The sequence below is a fragment of the Dermacentor andersoni genome, chromosome 1 (assembly GCF_023375885.2).
Source record: "Dermacentor andersoni chromosome 1, qqDerAnde1_hic_scaffold, whole genome shotgun sequence".
Taxonomy (NCBI): Eukaryota; Metazoa; Arthropoda; class Arachnida; order Ixodida; family Ixodidae; genus Dermacentor; species Dermacentor andersoni.
Genome location: NC_092814.1, coordinates 33797924 through 33823090, shown reverse-complemented (window position 1 = coordinate 33823090; position 25167 = coordinate 33797924). Strand labels below are relative to the sequence as shown.

Sequence of the window (25167 nt, the reverse complement as noted above, 5' to 3'; positions counted from 1 at the left end):
GGGACAACATGGCCACAATTAGTACATGACCGGGGTAGTTGGAGAAGTATGGGAGATGCGTTTGCCCTGCAGTGGGTGTAAACAGACTGATGATGATGATGACGATGATGATGATATGTACACATACTTTTGCCCGCCTCGACACTCCTAATGCTAACGCAAACCAGCAGTGGGGGAAAAAGAGAAGAAACGCGAGCGTCAGTGACAATTAGTGGGAAAACAGAGAGTGATTGACAACATAAAAGAGTGGAGCTGCGCTTGTCGTCTAATACCGTAAGACAATGGCTATACAAAACTGGCTTCGAGACTTTCACCGACTAAATTGTTAAAATTATTTTATTCGTTTCTTTTTCTACCTCAATTTGGTAGGTTTGTTTTATTCCGTTTAATTCATACAAACAAGTTCCGCGTCTGAGCGCACTCTATTTTATTTTCTTCTCTATTTTATTTGTTGAGCTTTGAAAATCTATCGCAATAACGCAGTTTCACCGCTGTGTATTGTGCTTCGCATAACTAACTAATTCATTAATTATAATAGTTAATAAGAGAGCTTTTTGCCAATTCAGATTGCGGTTTAACGTGAGAATAAAATATTTATGACGCCTCTTGAAACATATAAGGCTCGCGTATGTGCGTGAAGCTGCCTTTTACGCAGTTTTTTTCTCTCTGCGCATGGAAGAAAGCCTGCAAAATGCAGAGACGTACCTTTTTCTCTGCATGTACATGATTTTTTGTAAATGATATTGCTATCACCGATGCTCTATTCATGCTCAAATTTCGCACCAGTATAACGCTTGGCACTGTTGCTTTCCTGCATACATGGTCTGGCTAAGTCTGATCGGAGAAGGGCGGATCGCGAGTATATTGTGCGGTGGAGAAGTGTTTAGCGTAGCGTGCTATACGTAACTGGCACGACTCCAGAATTTGAACCGAACGGACTGACAGTACAGTGCCTGCCACTGGGCCGCGAAGCCCCTTCTCCTCCCGTTTTTCTTGTTTAATCGACGAGCTTTCTTTGGCTCCTTCGCCCGTTTTCGCGATCGGTATTGAAGGCGCAAAGGGCGCCGTGCGCTCATGCAACAAAGTTGCGGGCCGCGTTCCCTGTATGCTGAACGCGAAACAATTGGAGCTCGTTAGGTTAAGCACGGGGTATACCTCCACAGATGTACTGGTTAGCGGCTCCGTTTGCCACGGAACAAACGCTGCTGCAACAAATTATACGCCGTTAAGCGAACAATTCCTACCAAATATCTTCCTTGAATGGTTTGGCCATTCGCTTATCTGCAACAAATATTTTGCTTTCTTTTCTTTTTCTTTCTGCGAGTGCTTGCGGACGGGTGCTGGGAGGACTCCGAATAACGCTTTTCTCTCTTTCTTTTTTCTTTTTATTCATCGCCTCCTCCTGACTTCATAGTGCCGCCGTGTACGGAAGTTTTCATCCGGCCGAACAATTTTTGAAGGTAGTTTCAGGTTGGATTCATTTACAGTTTGACTCACGCAAGGTTCATAAAGCAGTGACGCTCGCCCTCGTTTCTGTTGGGCTGTTTTATAAAACGGGTGGGGTATCAAATCTTCTTGACCCGCCACCGAGACGTGGTCGATTCAGAGTCTTTGATGAGAGCGTTGGTCTCCGCGCGTCTGGCTGGCTGTTCGTCAAGAATCACTATATGCGACTGCCTTCCGGGCCCCTGTCGCGAGCATTCCATGGAGAAGGCGCGCGACGCATGCAGCCGGCGGTGGCCGGCCCTCGCAGCTGTACCGTCGGTGCGAGCTGGGCTGCAACAGTCCAGCCGGGCGATGGACAGTGCCGCGCAAATCTTTCAGGGCCGGCGCAGTACAGCCGCCTCTGGCAGAGGCCATCCATAAGCGTCTTCGACAAAGGAGAGGCGCGCCGGAGCGGCAGCTGCAGGGGTCGCGGCGATCTTCCGGCGTTGATCGCACGCTGACACTTGTGCGCACTTGCTGCCGGCCGCACAGAGACTCGGGAAGGGAGTCCGTCGTCGCTGCTACCGAGTGCGTGGGAACGCTCCCCAAGACGCCGCCATGAATCACAGCTGGGGTGATATATACGTTTCTTCATGCATATGCGCGCGTATGTGTACTGGTGACAGTGGTTGATTTGTGCGCTGCGCGGCGTTTGTTCTGCGCCGCCGTCGACCTGCGTGTCGGCGCGCGGCCTTGAGCCGCGCTTATGTCGCTAATACGGAGTCACGCATTTTGCTGCGTTACTCTGATTACGCTGTGTTCTTGCTTCGCTGACGTTATGGGAAGCAGCTGGCGCAACTATAGCGCCGCACGATGCGCTTTTATCAAATTTCGCTGCGCGCAAATGAGCAAGTTTCACGACCGGCACTGCGTGCCTCGAATCAGCGCTCGCAAGCGTGGTTTGTGTCCTGCTTCATATGTAATAATAATAATATATGGGGTTTTACGTGCCAAAACCACTTTCTGATTATGAGGCACGCCGTAGTGGGGGACTCCGGAAATTTTGACCACCTGGGGTTCTTTAACGTGCACCTAAATCTAAGTACACGGGTGTTTTCGCATTTCGCCCCCATCGAAATGCGGCCGCCGTGGCCAGGATTCGATCCCGCGACCTCGTGCTCAGCAGCCTAACACCATAGCCACTGAGCAACCACGGTGGGTAGCTTCATATGTCACTCAGCGCGCTAAAATGCTGGGCGGGCGCAGTATGCATGCTTGATGTGCTCTTCCGCTTATGTAATTGCAAGAATAGGTTACCTGTCTGTTTATAGTAATACTAAGTAACTTAAGAAATTAAAGTCATTAGGTGCTCCACTGTTGGCACTCGCCGTGGTATCGGTCACGTAGAGTAGTAAGCGGAAGGTCACATTGCCACGAAGGACCATTTCTGCCATCATCTAAATTAAGTTTAGATATACGACTGAGAAAGTCGGGGGCTTCGCAATGCTTAAGCTTGACTTTATAGTCCTGACTGTTTTAACTGCCTGACTTGACATATGCAGCACGCATGCATAGATTCTTTGCTGTTTCCACCGTCCAGGCGACTGCGAGGTGGTGTATAAGGTCTGTGAGACTATTGGTGTCAACGCGGCAGTAATGCTTGTCAGATGTGACCGATATCCGCGACATATTCCATGTTGGTGCCCATGCGTGACCGCTGCTGGCGTCTTGTGTTTCTCAATGTTTGTGACTTAAAGGGCACAGCTATAGTGCGCGTTATCGGAGCATGTGGCTCTCCTTGTGCTCTGAAGGCTTTGAGAGTAACAACTCTGCTCAGCGCATTATAGCGCAAGAAGTACTGCGTGCTGCACAATCCGGCGACATCGTATATCGGCGACGCGCAGCGCATGGCCTGTATACTTTCGACGAACACTGTGCGGGCACGATAGCGACGTGATTGGGCTCCTTGAATATTCTTCGCTATCTTCCGTTGTCCTATGCCACCCTTGCCGTAACAGTGCTGCTTCGACATTTCTTGCCTATTTGCATTTCTGGCGAGCAGTTAGTATCAACAGGCGTTGCGAGCGAAACGAGACATCCTTCCTGAACCACCTATACGACCTTGACGTGCTCGTTAAGAGAAACTAAAGGTGAATGAGGGACCCCACCCCTTTAATTCTGCCTCTACTTCGAGGCATGGGTTCAACTGAACACGACAATCGAGGCTGTGCACTGCTTGACATATTCTAACACGAATATATCTTTTTTTTTTCTTTTTTTAACTCGAAGCTTTTTTGCCTCTTCTCCCGACTTTCTGGGCGTTGCTGCTGTGGTCTCGCTCGGACGCGCCGCTGGATTTCTTGCAACGCCACCATATGGCGCTCGCCTGCGCGCATATATAGTAAGAGGCGATTGGAATATTGGCGGAAGTAGGGAAACGACAACAAACGGAGACTTACAAAAAACAAAGTTCACGATAGGTGGTCAGAAGCTATGGGAATTCATTGTAGGTTTTGTTTTCTTTTTTTTAACCTTGGTTGGACATTAGGTAGTATAATAGGAAGAGCTTGGTGGCGCAACCCACCGCCCCGTTCCAAAGGGGATGCTCATAACATCCATCCATCCATTCATATCAAGAGCAGAAAGCAGACCGTTATATTTGGCCTTTTCAGACATTACAGAAGCGTATGACAACGTAGACCACAACATTTTGTGGGATATTCTGGAAGGGGAAGGCTTAGACGACGATTGTCTACAGCTTTTGAGAGAGATTTACCTAGAAAATGCAGTTTGCGTTGAATGGGAAGGGATGAGGAGCGAGGAGAAAGTTGATATCAACAAGGGACTGAAGCTGGGGTGCCCTTTATCCCCACTCCTGTTTATGATGTACGTGATGAGGATGGAGAGGACGCAAGAAGGAAGTAATATCGGGTTTAATCTCTCATACGAACAGGCGGGTACAGTAGTAGAGCAGCAGCTTCCAGGTTTATTTTATGCGGACGACATTGTGTTGCTAGCTAACAAGCAATGTGATTTGCAACGTCTGGCTAATATCTGTGGACAGGAAGGCAAGAATTTAGGTTTGAAATTTAGCGTTAGAAAATCAGGTGTTGTGGTATTCAATGAAAACAGTGAACAGACAGTGGCACCTCGGTTAAAAGAATATAAATACCTTAGTATACGGATGAACGAATGCATTAGATATATGGAAACAAAGGAAAAGCAATAGCAGTAAAGGGGAATAGAAATGCAGCCATAATGAAACACAGAGCGCTATGGGGATACAATTGGTACGAGGTGCTCCGGGTATGTGGAAAGGTGTAATGGTTCCAGGCAGGCACGTACCCTGAGCCCGTTTTACTCATGAAACTTAACAGCCAACTGAAGTGAAACTTGACAGTAGTTGCAGCGAAGCAAGCATTTTGTTTCAGTTCAATAAGGAATTAGGCTTTCACCATTCCACTATAATAGGCGCGGGAAAACGTATAAAATTACGCGCTAATAATTTTATTTTTGGGGTTACCGCCTTATTTGGGTAACAGGAAAAGTTTGAATTACGAATTATTTGCAGCCTCGCGAAGGAACAGTGGCTGGCGGTTATGAAAGCGTGGGCGGGGCTTCACTCCAGACTTAAGTTGTATCCGACTATAGCAGCGTTTTTTGAATTAGCTCTGGAAGAATTATAAAGAAATATATATTTGCGGAATAACCACTGTTATTTTGGATCTCTCGTTTACTGCTCTAGCAAGTGCCAAAACTGACACGTGTTGTTATTTGGAAAGTTGCGCAACGATGCGTGGCCGCGAGTCCCGTACAAACGCGTAGAGCTCAGGACGCTGCGGTTCTAGAAGTACTGCGCCCACTGCGAAAGGTTAGAAAAACATCCACATAAGCTCAGCAGAGAAGTGGCTACGTCAGGCGATTCGACTGATAACTGTAGAAGCGTCATTCAGAACACACAGAATTATTCTCTAATTCCAGCGTCGTTTTCTCTACTTCCTTTTTAAATAAAAAGATATTGATCCATAAATATTTTCATAAACAACGGTTAAATTTGTTAATCTTAGCTTTTCCTTCCTGTTTGGCTGTTGCCTTGGCTCTCTCCCTTAGTAGATCGCATAATTTCTCAACTCCTTGCGATTTTTATTTCCAGTTGCCAATTTTGCACGAAAAGTACTGTATAATTAGGGGAAAACCAAACGAGGTTAAGGCGACAGTCATATTGCTTATTATAGGTTTAAGGGTTATTGCAGGGTTTGATGATGGACGCTGTTTCGCATTATCTTTTTTGCACCTTGTGTAACCCATATCGCGGGTATATATGGTTCCGGGGATCTGCCAGCGTCGCAGCGAGCCGTCACTCGAGGAAATAACGAAGCGAAAGGAAAAGTTAAACCCAAATGGCGTTTTCTGCGGCCGCAACTCGTTCCACGAGCATACAGACCAGCTGAATAGGAACCGAATCCCTTTTCTGGCCCCTGGATCAGTCTAAACAAAGAAGGATGAATTAACGAAGCAACAGCGATACGCGTGACCGTTGAATAGATGGTGACAAGTGAACGCATCTCGAGTTAATCGCGTGGGCACCGAATCTATGAAAAAACTGACTGGCCTTCACACCCCAAGAGGGGCCGATAACTACAGCCATCCAAAAGGAGTGAAGAAGGCAGCAAAATGTTGACAGCTGAATAGCTGTCAAGTCTCAACATTGATTTGGCGGCGCTTTAGGAATGTGTGAGGAGTGCTGGCGTGGGCAGGGAAGGCGGGGGGGGGGGGGGGTATACCGCCTGATTTCGCCCCCCCCCTGGTTACGTGCCTGGTTCCAGGACTTACTTTTGGAAATGCGGTTGTTTGCTTGAAGTCAGGGATACAATCAGGACTCGATGGCAACTAAAGGCCAGTGGGACGCCTGGCATTGGGCGCTCACGGGAAGACTACAAATGAAGCTGTGCAGGGTGATATGGGCTAGACAAGTTTTGAAGTGAGGGAAGCTCGCAGTAAAATTGATTATGAAGAAAGACTAAGGAATATGGAATAAAGTGAATGGGCTGGGAGAGTGCTGAGGTATTTATTTGTACAGGGAAAACATTGATTCACAGTGGAGGAAAGAACTAGGAAGCCTACTAGCAAGTATGCGGCTTAGCAACACAGCAACAAAAAACGTCAACCGGAAAGTCGGAGAGGCTGAAACAATCTTATGGGTGGCGGCAATGGAAAAGAAACCTGCTACGAGTAACTACTTAAGAGGAAAAAACGAAATCGGGAAAGAAACAGTTTATGACAACTCAAAAGGAAGCTCATTACTTTTCCAAGTGAGATCAGGGTGGCTTAGAACACGCACCTACAATGCGAGAATAAGAAGGAAGAAAAAGCATGTGCTTGCTGCGGCAAAGCTAGGGAAACGATGGAGCATGTTTTATTAGAATGTGAATATATCCCAGCGGTCGATTTAGGCACCACTGACCTCCTTGTAGCCCTATAGGTTCAGCGAGAGCAGGGGGAAAGTAAACGCAATGGAGATTGGTTAGAGGCGACTGGAAGAAGGTCGGGAAGCGACAAACAACGAGGCATGAAAAAAATAAAGTTCCCAATAGGGGTTCACGAAGTTTGATTATGGGAATTCATCGTGAGTTTTCTTGTTCCTTTCCCTTTTTTTCTTTTTTAAGATTGGTAGGACATTAGGCAATATAATAAGAGCTTGGTGGCGCAGTACATCCATCCATCCGTCCGTCCGTCCGTCCGTCCGTCCTTCTGTCCGTCAGTCAGTCAGTCAGTCTGTCTGTCTGTCTGTCTGTCTGTCTGTCTGTCTGTCTGTCTGTCTGTCTGTCTGTCTGTCTGTCTGTCTGTCTGTCTGTCTGTCTGTCTGTCTGTCTGTCTGTCTGTCTGTCTGTCTGTCTGTCTGTCTGTCTGTCTGTCTGTCTGTCTGTCTGTCTGTCTGTCTGTCTGTCTGTCTGTCTGTCTGTCTGTCTGTCTGTCTGTCTGTCTGTCTGTCTGTCTGTCCGTCCGACCGACCGACCGACCGACCGACCGACCGACCGACGGACGGACGGACGGACGGACGGACGGATGTACTGCGCCACCAAGCTCTTATTATATTGCCTAATGTCCTACCAATCTTAAAAAAGAAAAAAAGGGAAAGGAACAAGAAAACTCACGATGAATTCCCATAATCAAACTTCGTGAACCCCTATTGGGAACTTTATTTTTTCCATGCCTCGTTGTTTGTCGCTTCCCGACCTTCTTCCAGTCGCCTCTAACCAATCTCCATTGCGTTTACTTTCCCCCTGCTCTCGCTGAACCTATAGGGCTACAAGGAGGTCAGTGGTGCCTAAATCGACCGCTGGGATATATTCACATTCTAATAAAACTGACTGACTGACTGACTGACTGACTGACTGTCTGTCTGTCTGTCTGTCTGTCTGTCTGTCTGTCTGTCTGTCTGTCTGTGTCCGTCCGTCTGTCTGTGTCCGTCTGTCTGTCCGTCTGTCTGTCTGTGTGTCTGTCTGTCTGTCTGTGTCCGTCTGTCTGTCTGTGTGCGTCCGTCTGTCTGTCTGTCTGTCTGTCTGTCTGTGTCCGTCTGTCTGTCTGTGTCCGTCGGTCCGTCCAGCCGTCCCATCCTATCAAATCCATCCCGACTGACTGATTGACTGACTGACTGTCTGTCTGTCTGTCCGTCCGTCCGTCCGTCCATCCAGCCGTCCCATCCTATCAAATCCATCCCGCCGGCGCCGCCGCGGCAGTGTTTCGCAGTTTGTGCGTAAGGCACGTGCTGTGCTTGCTTCCCTATGCGACAAAAATACAGGTGCTGGGCTGTGGAAGTCGCGTGCTGGGCTATGATAGTGTAAACCTTGCAATCGTACATAGCCTGGAGCGAGCGCTTGGAGCTGGCGGCTCAACAGCATGCTGGCCACGTATGCAGAAGTAGCACGTAAACACGCGCCGGCAAAATGGCTCCAAACCGTGCACTCAGCGTCGGGGACACCCAGGCCCAGTGGCGTAGCTAGGTCGTCTGGCACCCGGGGCCCATAGGTCTTCTGTCACCCCCCTCCCCGGGTGTAGCCGGCGGAAAGAGGGGTGTCTTCAGACGTATATGACACCCCCCCCCCCCTCCTCACTGGCCCCTTGCACCCGGGGCCCACGGCCCCCCGGCCCCCCCTGTTGCTACGCCACTGCCCAGGCCCGAAAAAAGCGTCGCGCGGAACAGGAGCGTCTTCGCTACGCAGCGAAACGCGGTGCAGACCGCTAATATATTTATACAATGTATACATACGATTATAACATTAATTGAATTAGGTACAGCCCCATAATTCAATTAAAGTTTAACATTTCTGCCACGTCAATCAAAGCAAACAGCATACAAAACGTCGCTTACATCGATTCCCACAGTGCGCGAGATCCACCATTTCTTTTTTTCCTACCGTTTTGCATGGTTTTACTGTAAAGATCGCCTCCCGCGTTGGAGGTGGCAGTATCGAAGAGGAAGTTTTCTTTTGTGTGTTTCTTCATTCGCGCCTGACAGGCAAGCACCAACTCGCTCAGTAGCACGCCCGTACCGCTATGTCAATAATGGACCGCATTGAAGTGCTAATCGTGATTGTGCATCCGAACTATTATATCGCAACTACGGAGCGCGCAGGTAGTTGAACATGAGGGACGAAGGACTTCGGCGCCGGGTATGAACTCGTCGAGAGCGGACTCGCAAAGGCGAGAGGGAGATGACAAAAAACAATGGGAAGAGCCTTAATTTGGAGAACATTGTGCGATAGCAAGGTACTGCTCTAATAAAAGTGCAAACACGTGGCTTACGAGGGAAGTTTTGTTGGTGTTAGTTTCTTGAAGCGCGAATAACAACACGAATGGTATTCAGCAAATGCACACAAAAACTGATCCGCCTTTGGCTTGGCCGTCTTGTTTGTAGATCATGTGTTTTGCGTTGACAGCGCCTACCTGCTTAAAATGTGTTGCACAGTTGCGTTACGTCGGTGCGAAGGAAAAAGCGCGTGTTTCAGAACGCGGAACGACGCGCCGTTCTCGCATGGGTGCAGTGTTCAGACGTGGCACGTGGCGGGAGCCGGAGTGTTTACAGCGTTGCGAAAGACGACGAGGCAGATGTTTGGCGTCACCATGCGTGGCTTATATTGTTCGCCAGCTCCGGTCCATCCCCGAGGCATGGCGCACCCGCCCGGGCCGGTCCGGCCCCTCGTCGCGCGCTGCCCACCGGAGAAACCCGGCCGCTCTTGGTAGGTGGCAGAAGCGCTGCCTCCGTGGTGAGATTTGCGCAACAACCTGCGAGTAGCAGCCGCTGGCGGGAATGGGCTCTTTCTCGGAGTGCGCCAGTCTTGCAGAGAAGGCTGCGCTAAGAGAGCTTGGGGTCCGATGACCCTCCCTTTGTTTTGGTTGTCACCGACACGTGTATTACGCTGTCATCTGCGAAGAAGCCAAAATGGATTGTAGGCTTTATTCTGACTGAAAAAAAAAAGAAGGGGGAGGGTGGGAAGCTTTCTGGAATATGACGCCTTCAGGTTGCATGCGCTGTAGTTTACACTGTGGAGGTATTATATATACTAGCAACATTGCGAGGTTTGGGGGAATAGACGGTGTGAACACGGTGCATTCTTGATGAGGTTGCTTTGGTGTCACACTGTATCGAACTCGCTTTATTTGCCTGTGATTCAAGCACCCTTACAGTAGGTGCTGGTACTCTATATTGGAGACCGATGACACTTATTCGTGGAGAGTACGAAGCGCGAGGTCGCGGGATCCAATGCCGGCCGCGGCGGCCGCATTTCGGTGGAGGCTGAATGCAAAAACACCCGTGCATGGGGGGCGCGTTAACGACTCCCCATGGGTCAAAATTAATTCCGATTCCCCCACTATCCTGCGTGCCCCATAACAGGTCGTGGTTTTGGCACGTAAAACCCTAGGATTTAGTTTTTTGGAGAGTACGTTAAGGAACATCGAAGAACAAATTATACTTTGTGCTCCCTGGCACCTTTCTTTTCCCACCTGGCAGCGGCGCTCCTATGCTCAGCACGAAACCGATGCTTTCATTCCAGTACGCGACGGTAGCATTGCGTTGGCGCAATGCTAAGATGCTCGCGTGCTAAGATTTTGGTGCACCCGTAAGATTCACAACTGACCAAACGCAATCCGCAGACTCCGAGTACGAGGTCTCTCATATTGCAGGGCCAGGATAATGTAACGATTCTATTCCAATGTCATTCCTTGTAGCGCTTCGTCAGTGGCCAGAGCGGCTCTATGCCAGCGTTATCAGCGGGATCAGCCGTTCATGAGCTGTGGTATAAAGGTGGCATAGAATTGAGCTGAAACAATTGCTATATTATACCGGCCCAGCTATAACATCGTCAAGATAGAGAAGTACGCGAATCTATTAGATCACCATGTCGCATGGAGCCGTAACACCGCAAGTCTCTGAATACGTAGTTTCTTTAAGACTCTGCGTATAATCAGGATCATAAATTTGCATATTAGCGCCCGGTATTACACTTGCTGGCGGCGTGAATCCCTACCTGAATAAAGTAGCCACAAAGCCGCCCCCTTGTTCATAAGTGAACGTCGCGCCGACGTTCTCCTGATGATGAAGTATTGTCTGGACTTGTTCCAGCTCAACTCTCCACAATCTTCGGGCTCAAGTGGGATCGATGTTGCTCTTTTTCGTTTCGTGGACAAGGAAATGACTTCGTGCTGCATTAAATACGGATGGTCGTGGTTTAGAGTTCAGCCACACTTGCTCCATGGTGAAGACGCACTTGCAGCATGCATTGGCGTGGCGCCATAACTACGCCGCAGTCTAAATTGCGAGTGGGAGCGGGGATACGTTCGTCGCTTGCAGGGAGCGAATGCCTTGCGGGTAGTCAGCCTAACCTTCAGATGCCTTGCAGTACTTCAGGCCGCACGCTCCGTCGTCCCGATTCTTATCGCACGTGGCTGTCGTCCGGCGGCATGTCGCGTTTCTGCTCACTGCCGGCGTTTTAATGCAGGCTGAATTAATGCGTGGACAGCGTAACGTGGTTCTGTCTTTTTTTTTTTTTTTATCTTGGAGCATATCCGTTATCGGCTGCGGCTGACCGACGGACGGCACGCGCGCGCGAGGAGGATGGGTCGTCGGGTCGTCGCAACCACCCGCAGAGTTGGCGTCTAGCGTGTTTACATCGTTCGCGATAAAGACGTGTGTGTCGATAGCGCAATTGTAAGTTCGCGGCTGTATCAATGTGTGCCGGCTGTTGGGGGAGCGCGCCGATGTGCGCTCGCAGTGTTCACTCGGGCGCACTCTCCTCGTTGCGGCGGCCGAGCATCGACGTTCGATCTCACAGCGTGCTCTCTCGGTTCCACTCTTCCGCTTCCAGGTGAAGATGGAAGGCCGTCGGAGCTCGCAGCTCTGGAAAGACGAGGGCAGTGTCCTGGAGGCCATTGACGAATTGATGGCACCCAGCACTGACTTCAGCCTTTCCGACATTCAAGACAAGCAGGAAGCTAAGTCAACCAAGGAACACCAGTATGATGAAGAAGACTACAAAAGTGAGTACCTTTCAGAAATATTGAGTTTGATTCCCTTGATTCCCATGCACTTGGTTGGCATCGATTGCAGTATGAGCTTTCAAATGTCCTGTATAATCAGACGTGCTTTGGTCAGATGACGGAAGCCAAGCAGCATTGTGGTTTGCCAATCTTTGGGAGGGAGACCGCCTGGGATCGCCGAGTGCTGACGACTTCCTTCTGCCACGACATAGCTGAAGTGTTCGCCTTGAGCGACGTTGTCTGCAGGACCCCCTCCCTTCACTTTTAACGCCTTCCTCAGAAATGTTTTTACTGTAGTTGTAGCAGTTGAGCTTTAAGTGTTGCTTACAGTACATGGGTGTACATTTTTTGTGGCAATGAGGCTATGAGTGTCCGCCTCGTTGTCGTACGCAGTTCCTTTGTCTTGTGCCACTATACTGTAAAATTTATTGTCAATCATTCAATCGATCTTTATTTGGCATTCATTCATTAACAAAAGTGAATGCTGGGGCTAGAACTAAAAGCTAATTGTTTGTAGCTTGATGAGGTTCTTGCTCCTATTCATTACAACGAAGACAACCTGGTTGTTTTTTTTTTAGTTGTACCAAATTTTCAAAAATTCGGGGGGGGGGGGGGGGGGCCTGCAGCAGATAGCACAATTGTAACCCTTTAATTAATTATTCGTTGAGGCGGCCAGTCCATCTGCGAGAAATCAAAATTATTCGAAAATTAACACAATTACGGTAATTAACATTTAATTAACCATGCGACACTTGTTTCAATTTATGAACTGTAGCCAGTGAGTTCACAAGGCGTGTATCCACTTGGTAGTGATGCTAATTGTTCAATTGACTGTTTTGATTTCTTGTACAAGTAATGGCCGCCTCGCCGAGTAATTTAGCTCAAGAAATAAAACTGTGCTATCTGCAACATGCAATTTTAAAATATTTGGTGCAACTAAAAAAAAAAGCACCTTGTATAACACGAAACAGTGTGAAAAACGAGAAGAAAGGGGGTTAACCGAGGGGCCCGATTTTCGTTACTCCTAATCATAGCTTCTTTGTTGGCTTCTTAAGATTATGACGAATGAAAATTGGGCCCCTTGGTTAACCCCCTTTCTTCTCATTTATTACTTAACGAGGGTTTCGAATCTGGCAACATTGGTGCCTTCAGGTAGCATGTGTGGGTTTATTGACCGGTTGCCTTCACCCAGAAAGATCACGTTCTCGTGACACCTGCAGCAGAAAGGATGTTCCACAACCGCCGCCAAGGTTTGTGAGTGGTGGCGCTGGCTAACACTCCCAGGTTCTACTAGGAAACATGAATACCTAAGAAAGTGGATGGGGAAACAGCGCTGCGGTATCTCAATTGGTAGAGCATCGCACGCATAATACGAAGGTTGTGGGATCGTTCCCCACCTGCGGCAAGTTGTTTTTTCATCCACTTTCATTTCCATTAATTTATCGTTTCTTTATTTCATTTATTAAGCACAAGTAATTTCCCATATGTTGTCCTCGGTGTCAGTGTTTGTTGGCTTCTTATGATTATGCAACAGTGTGCACATTTAAGCTGTGAGTAGTTCCAGCAAATCAATACAAAATGCATCTATGAATTGGTAGGTAAACAATTGACATCTGCGGTTATTTTCGTATGGCAAACATTTCAAAGTTTACAAAAATAACATTCTAATGAGCGCATTCAATCTGGTTGTTGCAGAACAAATGAAATATCCGCATGTATCCACATGGCGTGTCCTCGCTCTCCCATTTTTCAATTTGCATCGTCCGTCGTCCATTGCATGGGTACTTATGCAATGTAATAAGTTGTGTTGTAATTTAACAAGCCGCAGTTGTAGCTAAGTCATGTTGTTCGAAGTTTGTCGCAGTTCTAGGACACAGACATTCTAGTTCCAAGCACTAAACATTGTAGATTACATATTGTTATGGAAGGATGAGAGAAGAGAGAGGAAGAAGAAGAAGATCAGCGACACTGGCTGCTGTTTGTTGTTGGTGGTCAGCCATCTTAGCTATTCTGACTCATCCTGTATATATACTGTAAATATAATTTTTAAGTACTCACGACATCCCCGTAACAATATCACATTTGAACTGAATCAAACAGTTTTTATTTCAGCAGTACTTCAGCAGCACCAAGCGTCAGGAAGTGTGCGTTACACACACTTGACGACATAATTGAGAAGGTGTGCTAATTAACTTTTTAATTAGTAATTTTGGGGCTGATACTTTAAAGGGCGCCTCATCAGGTCTGGCCATTTTGAGCTGACAAGTGCAGAGCATACAATGCGCGATGGCGATCCTGTCTGCAAAGTATTACATTTCTGCGCGCCGAGGAAAGGTCTGAAATTTCAAAATGAACGCCGTTTTTCCCTTCTCGCGGCCGCCGCGCTCCAAGCCAGAGGGTGACATACACGTGCTATAGTAGGATACAACTTTAAAAAAAAAATTGCAGTTGGCAACCAAGGCATACGGACTGCACGGGTTTGTTATTCTTCCAGCCAATCACAGAAGCAAACAATATCGTCATCATGCGACCATTTCAATATGGCGTCATACTTGATACCTCCATAGTGTCTGCTGTTCTTGAAGAGCCTTTTCATCGATGGAAGCGATGAGGTGTGCAACCGACATGAACAAAATGAATGGAGTCTGAGCATTTCACTCTTCAAAAGTTCGTGGTACAGTTCATGTCACTGCTGACCCCGTTTTACTCGTGAAACTTCACTGCTAAACTGAAGTTTGACTTGACAATAAATCGTTGCAGCGAAGCAAGCGTTTTATTTCAGTTCAATAAAGAATTAGGCTTTCACCGTTTCACTATAACAGACGAGTGAAAACGTACAAAATTACGCGCTTATAATTTTATTTGTGTGATTACCGCCTTATTTAGGTGACAGGGAAAGTTTCAAGGACGAAATATTTGCAGCCTCGCGGAGGAACATTGGCTGGCGGTTATGAGGGCGTGGGCGGGGCTTGACTGCAGACTATGTACGTACATGTGTTTGCTGTGACGTCGCTCATGGTGATGCGTGACTTCAAGAATTATTCTAGGCAGCAGCTGTTATTTGTGTAATATGTTGCTTGAATAGATGAATGAAAGCTTTGAAAAATAATAAAACACACAAACAGAATGTCTGCGTGTTTTGTTTTACTTCGCACCGCAACGAGAGATGTGTGTACTTCCGTTTCGTATGTTTGTTCCCACGTCATGCAGTCGTGTGCGCAAACATCGAAACTATCATTATCTACCGTGTTCCAGCGCGGGATCATGCTCTGTGAATTGCTTGTGTCTACCTCAGTATTCGTGTAGCACTGACTTGTACCGCTAGTCAGGTGTCCCCGTGCACAGCGCGAAAAAACGTGCGCTGCGCGAAACGAGACAATCACAAGCGCTCGCGCGTGACGCCGTCAGTGGAAATGCGCCGCGCCACAAAAAAAAAGCGAGGAGGAAAAAAATGAAGGCGGGGCCCATGACGTATGCGTCGCCCGATCCTAGAGGTCTGGTATGGGAGAACACAGGGAAGGAATTTCGCTTGCGGAGGCTAGACGGGGCGAGTGGAGAGAGTGTCTCGCTTGACATTGGAGCTCGCCTCCTGAAATCGTAGGTTCGCGGCATTCAAATATTTCCATCTCGGCTATTCATGAGCCGATTTGAAAAAAATTTGCGGCAGAACACTCCCTTGAGGACACCTAACAACTTCCGGCGTATAACCAAAATTTGCTATGGGGGTGAGGGGCACTTTAAGCGCATATAAAGTCGGATCAATATGCAAAGCATATTGTCAGAATCGTGTCAGAATCGTGAGATGAGCACCATGTTTCGATGATTCGTTACTGTGAGACGAGCACCACCATGATTTGTTACCATTGCATTCCGCGAAGTTTTGCCTGTGATAAATTACACGCGGAACGCCCTGTATTTTGCTGCACGTGTTGAGACCAATATCTCAAAGCAGCATTTATCTGCACACGCCTTTAGGTCATTGCTTCACCACTGGTCGCCTTGATTCTGCAGTTGAGATATTTGCCCATGCGGCTCGTTAAAAATTAACTAGTGAAATTTAGCTGAATAGCTAATTAGTACGTGTCACTCAGTTTCCTGTGGTAGAAGTCACAACTCTAATGTGTTCCCTTAATATTCTTTTGTTTGTTTTTATGCGCTGTCTCCAGGAATGTTGCTCTTTAGTTGACACGATATAGGATTCATGAGCATTTGGTGAAGCCTTACTTATCTGTCTCGGTCCCCTCTGCAAAATTTAGTGTAATAATGTGGACCTTTAAATAAACGACACCAAGAAGACTGCAGGCTAGTTGGCCGAGCGTTTCATGCAATTAAGCGCATTTAAGTAAGGCATCATTTGGGGTTGTTACGGCAAGACGATACGATGGCACTGTGGTCAGATCTAGCATGAAGAGTCAAAGCTTGGCCTTATGTAGGTGTATAAACAAAATAGCTACCTGGTCGTGCCCGCTGATAGGCCTACTCCCATTAACTCGTCGGCATAATTGGCTCAATTAGTAGCTCTATAGCTGTGAGTCTTCTTGAAAATACAAGGTAAATAGGTACTTTCAATAGTATTCAAAACTGCAGATAATAAGACGGATCTCGGAAACTAATCAATTTACTTCTTTTATTTTGTTTTATGTTTTTTTCTGTGTCACTGCTGTACCTACGGCTGCTTATCTAATCATACAATACATGGAAGCACACCCTTAACTTAGAAGTATACATAACTTGTCAATAAGTTCTTGAGAAGGCGCGCGCGTGACACTTCAAGCAAACTAAGGCCTAATAACACACCCAGGTCGGTGTTCGCACCGCCCTGTGCTTTTAGGTGTGGTGATGCTTGGCGAAGAGCTGTCTCGCGTGAAGTTTTTTGTGATTTTTGTAGCAGGCGATAAGCAAATGCGGACTTATTCCCGTTTCGTGTGCATTTGCGACACACCTGATTGGGGAAACTCGGAAAATACTCAACTTTGCAACATATGAGCTAAAGTTGGTGATTAGGCAGATCATGCATTCTGGGTAATCGCTCGTCGCTTCATGTGCTTCTTGTGGAATATCATCCCACCTAAATTCTCATAGTGCTTAAACACATACGCATGTATGTCTGAAAGAAGACCCCTTGTGGTGGCTCAATGGCTATGGTGTCCTTCATGCTGAGCACGAGGTCGCGGGTTCAGTTCCTGACCATGGCGGCCGTATTCCGTTGGAGGCGGAATGCAACAAAATGCATGTACTGTGCTCAACGACTGAAACACAATACTCGGAGTGCATGGCTGCTGACGCTTTTTTGCGCCATTAAGTGGTCGCTGGGAACACCGACCTGATGTATTGGGGCATATGGTATGATGACAGCAACGAGCTTTTTTATGCATTTGGAGACTGAATTTGGTCTACCAGCTATCACCCAGCTCTCCCCGGTGGCGCAATATGTTCTGGCCGCCATGCGGTCCTAGTATCGCGTTTCAATCGCCGAGCACTGTACCTTGCTTTGGGTGCAAATTAAAGAACTTTACATTAAGAACTACCATTTGACTAGTAATGCGATACAGAGCACTTTACACATGCCGTATCTTCACAATGCAAAGTGCGGTCGTGGCAATGGAGTCCTCCTTGCCGGCGTTTAGCGCGCAGTTTTTAGGCGCCTGTTCCTGCGTTGGGTGTCGGTGTGCCTCATCCTCCCTCGGCCTAACTGAGCGAATGCGGAGCGCTGCGAGAAATGAAAGAAGTATATATAGCGAAGCAAGCGCAAGGAGGAAAGCGGAGGAGGAAGCTACAGGAAAAGCATGAGGCGGAAAGCGTAGAAGGAGAGTATAGCGAAAGGGTGAGGAGAAAAGCAGACTACTGCGATGAGGAAGAGAGTGCGAGGAGGAAAGCGGAGGAAGCCACCTTGAAGCACCACCAAGGCCGCTCCGCTATCTGGTACGCGTTCGAAAAGCGGTCGTTCGCATAGATTGGCCTGGGCCGCGATGTCAGCGTGGCCTAGGAGAGTCGCGTGAGGCGAAACCGAACGGCAGCTTTTCGAACACATACAAAATAGCAGCGCAGATGGCACTCACGTCCGTGCATCCGCTGCAGTGGCAGTGCTGGCCGTCTAGGGGAAAGAAAAAAATTCACCAACAATTACGATGCTCCTTAATGTGAAATTTGAGCGCAGCATCATACTTGTTTTCATTTCGTGATATATTGGCTGGCGCGGACACTCTGTCTTGTGTGGCATGTTGCAAACGGAGCGAAATGTGGTGCGGCGCGACTGCCTCGCTAATTGAGAGATCGCTAGAAGCAGCGCGTAGGTTACGCGTGGGCATGATTCACAGCAGCCGCCGCAAACTGACTTCCGCTCATGCAGCACTTTGTTTCCATACAGACTGCGCATGCTACTCTGGCGCCATCTTGTAGCCGTCGTCGCCGGAAAGTCCGTCTTGTGCAACACTACGCTTTTCTTCGCATGCTTTGGCCATACACTCCTCCTCCACTTGCCGACTTGTGGTTCCGCTGTACCAGCTGTACCCTACTCCTCCGCTTTGCTCTTCGCGCTCTCTTTGCTATCGCCGTTGTTCGCTTTCATCCTTTGCTGTGTTCGTTCGCTCGGTTATGAGGGGCAGTGCCGACGCTTGCCGCAGAAACGGGTGCCTAAGAGCTGTGCTCTAAAATGAACCAGAAAGCTCACCTTCATGCAGAGCGCTCGCCACTAGCGTTTCCCGGCAAATATTACGGTTGCATAAGATGCAGTTGCTGGAAAGCGGCAACTGTGTGGCCGGTCTATATATAGCGCCGCACATCACGGCTATGCCAGTCGGTGTGGCAATCGGTGCGATGCTTCACTGCGAAATGAAAACACATATAGAACTGTGCTCAAATTTTGCATTAGGGAATATCATAATCATCGATGAAATTTGTTTTGTTTCTTTAGTTAAAGGGCCCCTGAAACGGTTCGGACAAATTTTGTAGACGCGTAGGGTACAGCTTAAGTAGAACATTCGCACCACAATTTAAGTGAAGCGTTACGTATTAATGGAGCTACAAGCGATTACAAGTTACCCTCCTCCCTAGCCATACTTTTCCTCCTCAACTGGTTCGCCGAGCCATCGGGGCTAAGCTTTGCCTTCAGTGGTTCTGCGTCATGATGCGACGTCACATCATCCACTTTCAGTTGTTTTGGAGCCCGCTCTTGCCCGCGCGAAACTTCTCCACTAGCCGCTTCTCCGTCGACCCCAAGCGAGAGCTATCGAAGCAACGTGCGTTGCGAGCAGTCTGTTGCAACGCCGAACGTGTCTCGTATTCCGTTAACCACACACTAGCAGAACGTTTCGACGGAACGATGGAAGCATAAACTCAAGCTGATGAAGGAACTTTAGCGTAGACGTATGTTAGCTGCCTGATCGGTCTCCACGGTACAGCCACCCGTTGGCGTAAAGCTTAACCAGCCAAGGAAAGAGCTAATATTGCTCTAACCAAGTGTAAAACATTTTAAACATTTACAAAAACAACGTGTTAACGATTACACTCCTGCGAAAAATTTACACCAGCAGCAAAGAAGAATACATTTTGTTACTGCTACTGTGTCTGGTTGAGCTCTATGCCACCAGGTGGCTGCACCGTGCAGACCATTCACATTTGCGCTTCTGTTCATCCCATGAAACGACATGCAAGGGGACACTGCCAGGCCCTGTCTCCTTTGCTCTTGCATTTACCCCAATACCGGACTCGCGAAACGCTATTGGGTTAGTAATCTTCCGGTGTAACGTGACGGCCGCAATCGCGCAAATCCTGGCGTCGATCGGATAGAGGCAGTCCGATGGGCTGCAGCCAGTCCATTCGTCTACTGGCTTGCAGAGGGGCACGATGTCGCAGCTTGACATATTGCCAGTCGCTACGTTTGCAGTCTACAACGCGACAAAGTCGAATCATAGCGCTCGCGAAAAGACAGACCGACACTGACGGCAGAGCTCTCGTCAAAGATGGAGAACATTGTAACACAAGCAGACGACACTTGCTGTGTGCCAGAAGTGCTTAAGTGTACTGAAAATTGTTCTTGTGCATTCCCTTTATGTTACTTTCTTTTTATAAAAACAAATTAACTAACATTCCAACTATTACAAACATCATTTGTTTACCATAAAGTTGGAAAAATTATCGATCACGCGCCCTGGTCAGCCAATCGGATAGCTTGCCCCACTGACGTCATATGGGTGATTTGCGTCATATGGGTAGAGGCGGCTTAAAATTCCGCCGCGCAATGTGCTGCTATCGGCAGCAATGTGCATTTTTAAAACCTTATAATAAATTACACGCTTTACGCTGAGCACTTAGATACGCCAATTAATGATCAGAAAGACCTACTCTAACGGCTCAGTACATTTGTCGAAAATCGTCAAAATCGTTTCAGGGTCCCTTTAAAGAAGCAATCAAATATATTCGTGTTCTATGCTTTCCGTAATACAGTAGCCAATGTTGTAACAGTGCAGCAACTGCATGAATGAGTGGTTGCACATGCACGTTTACGTTATCTCGCGATATTTCCATTTCGCCGCGAGTGCTACCATCTGTGTGTCGCTTTTTTTTTTTTTTACTTAGAACGGATTTTTACGACATCACCTGTAAAATGTAACGCAGTTAGTTTATGGCGATTATATGAAGGAGCGGACAACAATGACAAGACAAATTGAAATGACCATGTAGCTACATACAAAGATTCACCAATAAACTTTTTAAATTATTCACTTGTTGAAATTGTGACACAGACGGATACGTAGTGAAGTCCATGTCTGCCTAGCAGAAATCTAAAATCCAAAGAAATCTGAAAATGTTAACAGGTATGCCACGAACCGCGATTTGGAGACGCAGATGTCAACATGGGTGGCAGTCATGAGATTTCCGCTAAAAAGGCACAACTGCTCAATTTCTCAGTTTTAACACATAGCAGCACAAAGTGAACAATTCAAAGGTAATTAATGATTATTCTGTAATTATAGCTACCTGGGCATCGCATTGTGCTGTGAATGTCCGGTACTTCAAATAACCGATCTGAACAGGCCAAATTGTGCTTTCAAAGCTATTAAAAACATTCACCAACTAAAGCTAATGAACTAAATGAATAAATAAAACAAAGTGTATAACAAACGCGCCTGAATTTAAACCTGGTATACTTTTTCATACCCTAAGCACAGTGAAGACAGTGGAATAATTAAGAGCGGACAGAAGGAGACGTTCTTTCTGCTCTTGTCCCGTTTCCTGTGTAGCTTCTTTTTTTCGTCGTGCAAACAATATAATTCTGCCTCATGCGCATATTTGCAGCATGCCGTGGACTTTAAGGTCGCAGCGTGCGATCTTTCATCGACAGGATAAAAGGAAACATAATTGTGCGAATGCTTCCAGAGCTGTTCGAGTGTAATTTCTCTGTGCACATAGCTCTTCATTGCCCACAGGGAATGCGGTAGCTCTTCACACCTATTCACTCTTTATTTTTATTAATTCTATTTTATGTCTTGCATGTCGTGGGTGAGCTACAAACCACAGCGTGGCTAAGGCGTTCCTGGCTAAATCTTTCGTTCTTAGCCCCATGTCAGTACCTAATTTGTAAAATCGATGCTGGGCTGTAGGTTATTGCGTGTTAAAGATTGTTTAAAATATTTTAATAGCTGGCTTGGCTGTTCGATACGAAAGTAGATGATGTGTTGTTTGCAATAGCGCATACAGGCACGAAGTAGACTATAATGAATACAATAAATCACGGTGTGCCTTTCTTCGGGCCCTGTGTATACAAGCGGTTCTCGTTTGGATGATGAGTTTATCGCTACATTTATATGTTTGCTATTTTCATTTGTGCAGAAACAGCTACTCGCTGCTTTAGTTGTATTTGTGAATCGGCTCATTTATTTTAAAGCAGCCATAAGGAATGCGTATCCTCTAAAGTGTTCTCTCAGTAAAGGATATGCTCTGCATAAACAGAGCGTATATTTTCACGACCTCTCCCGAGTTCCGATATAGCGGGATTCCAGTGCATAAAAAAAATTGTGAATTCGCATGTGTATGCCCTGCTTTCCAGTGCATAGGGGTGCCGGCTTTCCTCATCACCATCAACCTTTAAAGAAGCACCACTACCATCGCCGGAGAAGCTCGGCGGCCAGCACTTCTGGCAACCAAGATCCTGCGGATCTTCCCGCTGTCGCCGAAGCGAAAGAGCCTAGCCAAAGCAGCAAGGTGAGTGTCCGCCTGCAGCCGTATTGCACTAGCGTACGCTCTATAGCTATGCAGTTTTTTGTCTTGCAGTGCAACGCCATCGACATGAGCTGACTCTTTTTCATTGGATGTGATGGTATATAGTGTTGCTAAACTTTGCCACCTGGACTGTGTTGGCGTTTGAAAGCCTTTCTTTCGTGCATAGCATGGAAGAAGGAAAAAACTGAGGCCCCACCCCTTCTGCGCGCTAGGAGAAAAGTGTGGAGGAAGTCGCGGGGTATTTTCACTTTTCCTTTTTGCTGTAGCGGCCATGTTCTCAGGCCACAATGGCGGCTTTGTTATGGTTGTGTGTGCTCACACGTTTTGCTCCGTGGGTTTAGTATCGTGGCAAAGGCGTAGCATGTGCAGGATTGCGTTAGTCTCCCGGTTCTGCTATGTTATCCACACCGTGCTCTCCCAGTTGTAGCCAGGTGGGACTCAAAGTAAAAAACTCAGTGGCCTTCCACTCTGTGAAGAAGGATGACCAGCAAAGCTGTGTATGTGGCCCCCTTAATGGCGAACTGCACCTGTGCCGCGGGTCGGCCTGGTATTGCACTATCTTTGCGATTGGCCCACGTATTAAAAATTGTTGGTTTACATGCGGAAGCAATGTTCCAGATCCTAGCCATATACAACTTTGCTGTAAAATGCGTGAAACGAGCGCGCATGCAACGCCGTACACCACATGCCATGCCACGGACAAAGGACGACGTGCGGATATATTTCCCGTCTTCGGTGGATTCGTGCTAACGTGTCATCGCAGACTGAAACCGCTGTGCTTCAGACTATGTACCATAAACACCTTACACGTCAGTGACAGCTGTGCAGTGTTACTGCTTTTGACAGCCGACGATGCAATTGTAATCAATGAGCATGCGCACGAGACCACACCTTGCATAATTTGTACAGATGACGTGCGGTGGTGGCGGTAGCAGACGACGAGGGAGTGCGTGCGCTAACTGCAGAAGCTGCCAAAGTGTGCAAGCTGCTCGTTAGGGTGTTTTGCATGTACTGTGTGGCACGCGCTCCAGTGTTTACGGTTATATTGTGACTGTACGTACCTACTTATGTAGGCCCGGTCAACGCGCTAGCTGCACATGTACGCGTTTACTTTTCGGCCCTGCAGAACTTTGTTTCTGTGAGGCTTCACTTACCGTGAGAGCTGTATACGTCAGGCCGCAGTCGGCGTATTTAAACGCGTAACGACATTCTCCTCTGCCGGATTGTTCGTCGCTGAGCTGTGGCTCGTCAAACCTCCGCTGTGAGTGGCCGCCCAAAATGTGTAAACCAAAATGATTCCGATGAAGCCACGACCCAGCACACGTGTTTGTTCTCATCAACTGCAGATGGGCTTGCCATAGGTTGTATCACGATGGGATACACCGCGATTGGACAGACCATTGGTCAGGTGGCTATGGCGTGCAGCCCAACGTGGTTGCCCCTGTGGTTGCGCGCCGAAGGCGAGAAATGTAAACAAGAGTTAAGTATCTGGCATGACATGATGGCAGAGTAACGCCGACTTCCGGCAGCACTTTAGCTTCACAAAGAGTGACGTCAGGGCCGTTCAGGTTTTCCTTCCTTTATGGTGCCCAGGAACTGCATCGCCTCAATGTAATGGTTGGAGCCCAAAAAATAATGGACGCTGTTTTTACAACTGCATGACTAATATATACCGCTGAGGCGTCGCCTTCACGCTGGGTGCATTATTCATGTGCATGTGGCTCGAGCAGAGATTTGTTCCAAGTGTTTTATGTTCTTTTTAAGGACTTATTTGCGGCGTTCTAAAAGATTTTGCGGCGCTTTCGACCAATCGATTCATTTATTGAACCCAAATCATAATGTATATTTGAGAGTAGCGGTGTCAATAACTGTATTAAAAGTGGTGAAAAGTTTCCGTTTTGCATGCAGTAGAACTGATGGCCATGCCCTAAACTGGGCCACATAAACGCGTCCCATGGGCACTGTATATATATATATATATATATATATATATATATATATATATATATATATATATATATATATATATATATATATATATACAGCCGAACAACCGTATACAACGAAATGCACAAGACCGCACAAAAATGCCAAACTGTGATTCAGGAACCGTGGTGGCTCTTCTGCATACTTGTGGCACTGCAGTGGCACGTTCAGCTGCCCACCTATATACCATTCTAAATATGAGCAATATTGGGTTGGCTTTCTAGGAACTAGAGACAACTTTCTCACAACTTTCTTTCTTGGTAACTAGACCACAGTTGCTTAGCGGGGAAACAAAGCAGTTAAAGGGCAGCTAGTGGAATTAAAGTCAGGAACTTCTATTTTTGTTGCAGATTTTTGACAATATCTAACAAAAAAGCACTTTTTGGGCGTTTTAATATATCCGTGTGGCATCCTTAGAGTGTCGGTAAATGACTCGCTCTCTACTGCCTCGATTAAAGCAGCATAAGTATACTGAAAGCACCTCCGCAGCTGATTCCGAATGTGTATACGAGAGATTTACCGAAAGAAACCTTAAGGTTTTGATAGTTGAAACAACTTGATGGAGCATGTCGCACTTTCAAAGTATACGCCGTGGTATAAATGCCATTAAGGTGCTCCAGGCGATACGTACATACCCTTTAGCAAGGATCCTGATACTAGCACCAGTTCCGATATGTTCGTCTCCAACATCATTCACACAACTACATTTGTATTCCTCAGCCGCTTTGTATTATCTAGTGGCCTGTCTGTGTACACACACGCAGGTGAAGGTATTAGTGAAACGAGATTACCGGTAAATTGACTATATTGGTAGTTTTTGCTGAAGCCATCGACAGTGTATAGAGGCTGTCGATAGTATTAAGATAGTTCGTTAACATATGTTCGCTATCAGTAGTTTTACACAGGCTTCCGTGTGCCGGGGGTGTATAAGTCCGCGGTATACGAACACTCTTTGGCATGCTCCGACCTCACTGGCCCCAACCTACTTTGATACTG

The 25167-nt window shown here is 47.2% G+C and overlaps 1 protein-coding gene across 5 annotated transcripts in view; it reads left to right on the top strand.

Annotated features, from left to right (window-relative positions):
• Positions 1-25167, top strand: part of Ae2 (anion exchange protein Ae2) — a 356548-nt gene that overhangs the window by 243768 nt on the left and 87613 nt on the right. For 4 of the 5 annotated variants that reach the window (XM_050193754.3, XM_050193751.3, XM_072286088.1 and 1 more), the window contains 2 exons: positions 11793-11964; positions 22013-22167. In XM_050193754.3, coding sequence (XP_050049711.1) covers positions 11799-11964; positions 22013-22167 — 321 coding nt within the window. In that variant the 5' untranslated portion in view covers positions 11793-11798. Of the gene's footprint in view, positions 1-1195; positions 2060-11792; positions 11965-22012; positions 22168-25167 lie in introns of those variants that run through there. The other variant, XM_050193753.3, reaches the window with a different exon arrangement.